Here is a 3,194-nt window from a genome sequence, read left to right as displayed (position 1 = left end):
TACTTTTCAAGTTATAATGCTTCAAAGTTACAGTATCGCCGGCACTAGCATTACCCAAGATATGTAATACGCGTTATGTTTTTGTTTGTGCGTGCGTGCGTGCGTGCGTGCGTGCGTGCGTGTATAAAATACCTGCGCTTGTTTCTTAGATTCTTCGTAGCCTGCCATATCGATCTTCAATCCTTTCTCTTCGGTCATTAACTGAGTGAGATCTATCGGGAAGCCATAAGTGTCATATAAACGCCATGCGACATCACCTGGCACAGTATCAGCTGATTCTAACTTTGCTATCGTTCTATTCAGTAAATTACGACCCCGCGATAGAGTTTTCAGAAATTGACTCTCTTCCTCATTGATGATCTCGATAATACTTTGTGGATCTTTTCTTACTTCTGGAAAAACATCACCTGCAACAGCAAGAGACTGCTTTTAGAAGAAGAGCAAATAGTAAAAAAATTAAAAAATTTCTTTTATTATATTATATTCAATACAATATGAAGATATTTACCGAGAAGATCAACTACTACATTTACAAGAGATCCAAAGAAGCCTTGCTTAGCGTTTAATTTCTCGGTTGCATAGCGTACAGCGCGTCGTAAAATTCTCCTTAGCACATATCTATACCAAAATAAAGAGAACTACATTTAGATAAATAAATTTAATTATATTAGAAAGCGCAAAGAAGGCAGAATATAAAAACTACATTCGGAAAACACAATTGAAAAAATTTGTATTGCTATTAATATATTTTTCTAGATTTATCATGGATCTAAAGGTTTCCAAGCACAGACAACAATTACTGAGCGCTTATTCAATAGTTGTGTTTTCCGAACATAGTCTAAATTTAAATATTAAACGCTTACCCTCTGCCAGTGTTATCAGGCACTCCTCCATCTGCCAGAGCAATTGTGAGAGTTCGAGCATGATCAGCCAGAACTCTGTATGCCATATCGATTCCATTAACATCGTCGGCTCCTACTTTACCTTGATAAGGAGGAGCACCTGTACCTTCCTCAATTGCAGCAAACAAAGGCATAAATAGATCAGTATCATAATTAGCACGTTTATTTTGAATGACCGATACCAGTCGTTCTAAACCTAAACCGCAGTCTATATGCTTTTTTGGTAATGATTTAAGACTACCATTTAACTCTCTGGAAACATAATTAACACAGTTAAATTGTTCGTGAGACTTTGGATCGCGAATTATAGTCTAGTTTTAAATACCTGTTGTATTGAATAAATACAAGGTTCCAAATTTCTAATACATCGGGATCGTCCATATTTACAAGATGAGCCGCTTCTCTACCACCAATACGATCGTAATGCAGTTCACTGCATGGTCCGCAGGGTCCAGTTTCGCCCATTTCCCAAAAGTTGTCTTTCATATTGCCTGATAGAACATGCGAGACAGGTACTCTGTAGATTCATATTAAAAAAAATTTTTTTATAGTAAACATTAAAATATGGTCAAAAATATATCAATAAACAGAATGAGATGTAAGATAATTAAGGAAATAAGATTATACACATAATATAAGATTGAAAATAATGTTTATATCGATAAAATTTTACTAATATAAACTGCTCAGAATAATTATATTCTAAAATGATTACATACCCAAGAGAAAGCCAGAGATTCTTGCACTCATCATCTGGCGCCAATCCACTTTTCTCATCCCCACCAAAATATGTGACATACAATCTATCAGCTGGTAGTTTCAACACGTCTGTTAAAAATTCCCAAGCCCAAGCACATATCTCCTTCTATAAAAAAATTAAATCTTAAAGTTAGAAATTTGAAAAATGATCAATGACTCTAGGAACAATTAATTACCTTGAAATAATCGCCAAAGGACCAGTTTCCCATCATCTCAAAGAATGTATGATGATAAACATCTTTACCAACATCATCCAGATCATTATGCTTACCACCAGCTCGGATGCACTTCTGGCTATTAACAACGCGTACCCATTTCGCCATATCACTGTTGGGATCGACCGTTTCTAAGAATATCGGCTTAAACTGAAATATATTTAAAATAAAATTAGAAATAGTGTTGATACCAAGAATAAATCAAATAATGGTTATATAAATCTCCATGGTTGTTGATGCTTAAATGATATATTTACAAGGTAATAAAATATAATTCACAAATAACGGAAATGTTGTGAACTTTTTGCAGCTCCCAGCTTATAGTAAAAAAATCATATTTTCTGTTTTATTTAAACAAAATAAACATTATTTGACCCAAAAAATTTTATCTATTTCTAAAAATAATTCTTAAAAAAGCATGTTATTGCTTTTGAGGCTTCCAAAAGTATTTTCTTCAAAGAAGTTACATAGTTGCGAGTTATCTCCGTGTCTTAATACATTATTAAAGGATAACATTGTAGTTTACTTCATCAGGACAAGAAGCATAGGTTGTTTCTCGTCTTGAAGAAGAAAACTGCAATGAAAACGTTGCTTAGTGTAGTTTCTTGGAAGTCAATAAAAGATTAAATAATGAATTCAATGTGAGAATTATCAAGACATACTTGATTCATCCCAGCATTTGTAAAGAGCAAAGTTGGATCATCGTGGGGTATTGTTGAGCTGGAGTGCACATATTCGTGTCCCTTGCTCTTAAAGAAGTCGATATATGTCTGTCGTATTTGCTTTGCGTTCGTGTCGTTACTATGATCAGTGTTTGACGCACTGCACATTGTGCCAGAGCTGGTGGGTGATAAACCATCATTGTCTTGATTGTTGGCAGTCTGTTGTAATTGCATCTCGATAAATCCAGGCATAAAATCCTTTATTCTACTCAGTGTAATATCCTAGAACTGCGAATTACAGTAATATGTTGTTAAACACTGCAACATAATTCGCCATATGGTCTCAGGTTGCATCAGAAATGCAAGTGAGCTATGAAATATTGAAATAATCAAAACAAAATGCAATTCGCTTTATGTAATTACATTATACTCTGATTCAGATTATAAACAGTGAGAAAGAAAATGATAAATCTTTGCAAAACTTGCCTCTGTTGGTCAATACCAGGGCCTCCCAACTCCCCTCTTGTAAACGCGGTACCACCGTTAGTGGCGCCCTTAGCTTATGACACCCGGAAAAACAGAACTAATATTCAATATGGCCGCTATATATATAGGTTGTCATGGCATATATATATCATATATAGGGTGTCTGATCC

At 34.8% G+C, this 3,194-nt stretch overlaps 1 protein-coding gene across 3 annotated transcripts in view; it reads right to left on the bottom strand.

Moving 5' to 3' along the window:
• AlaRS (alanine--tRNA ligase, cytoplasmic) overlaps nt 1–3,093 on the bottom strand; it is a 6,297-nt gene extending 3,204 nt beyond the window's left edge. For all 3 annotated transcript variants that reach the window (XM_018504618.1, XM_018504620.1, XM_018504621.1), the window contains exons 1-8: nt 3,025–3,093; nt 2,539–2,826; nt 1,838–2,026; nt 1,622–1,767; nt 1,228–1,419; nt 864–1,154; nt 509–618; nt 133–407 (exon numbers count right to left, since the gene is read on the bottom strand). In XM_018504618.1, the coding sequence (XP_018360120.1) occupies nt 133–407; nt 509–618; nt 864–1,154; nt 1,228–1,419; nt 1,622–1,767; nt 1,838–2,026; nt 2,539–2,790 (1,455 nt within the window). In that variant the 5' untranslated portion in view covers nt 2,791–2,826; nt 3,025–3,093. The remainder of the gene's footprint in view (nt 1–132; nt 408–508; nt 619–863; nt 1,155–1,227; nt 1,420–1,621; nt 1,768–1,837; nt 2,027–2,538; nt 2,827–3,024) is intronic.
• Nucleotides 3,094–3,194: the final 101 nt, after the last annotated feature.

This window comes from Trachymyrmex cornetzi, unplaced genomic scaffold, assembly GCF_001594075.2.
Source record: "Trachymyrmex cornetzi isolate Tcor2-1 unplaced genomic scaffold, Tcor1.1 scaffold1762, whole genome shotgun sequence".
Taxonomy (NCBI): domain Eukaryota; kingdom Metazoa; phylum Arthropoda; class Insecta; order Hymenoptera; family Formicidae; genus Trachymyrmex; species Trachymyrmex cornetzi.
Note: the sequence above shows the minus strand (reverse complement) of the source record. Positions and strands in the feature narration are given on the sequence as shown.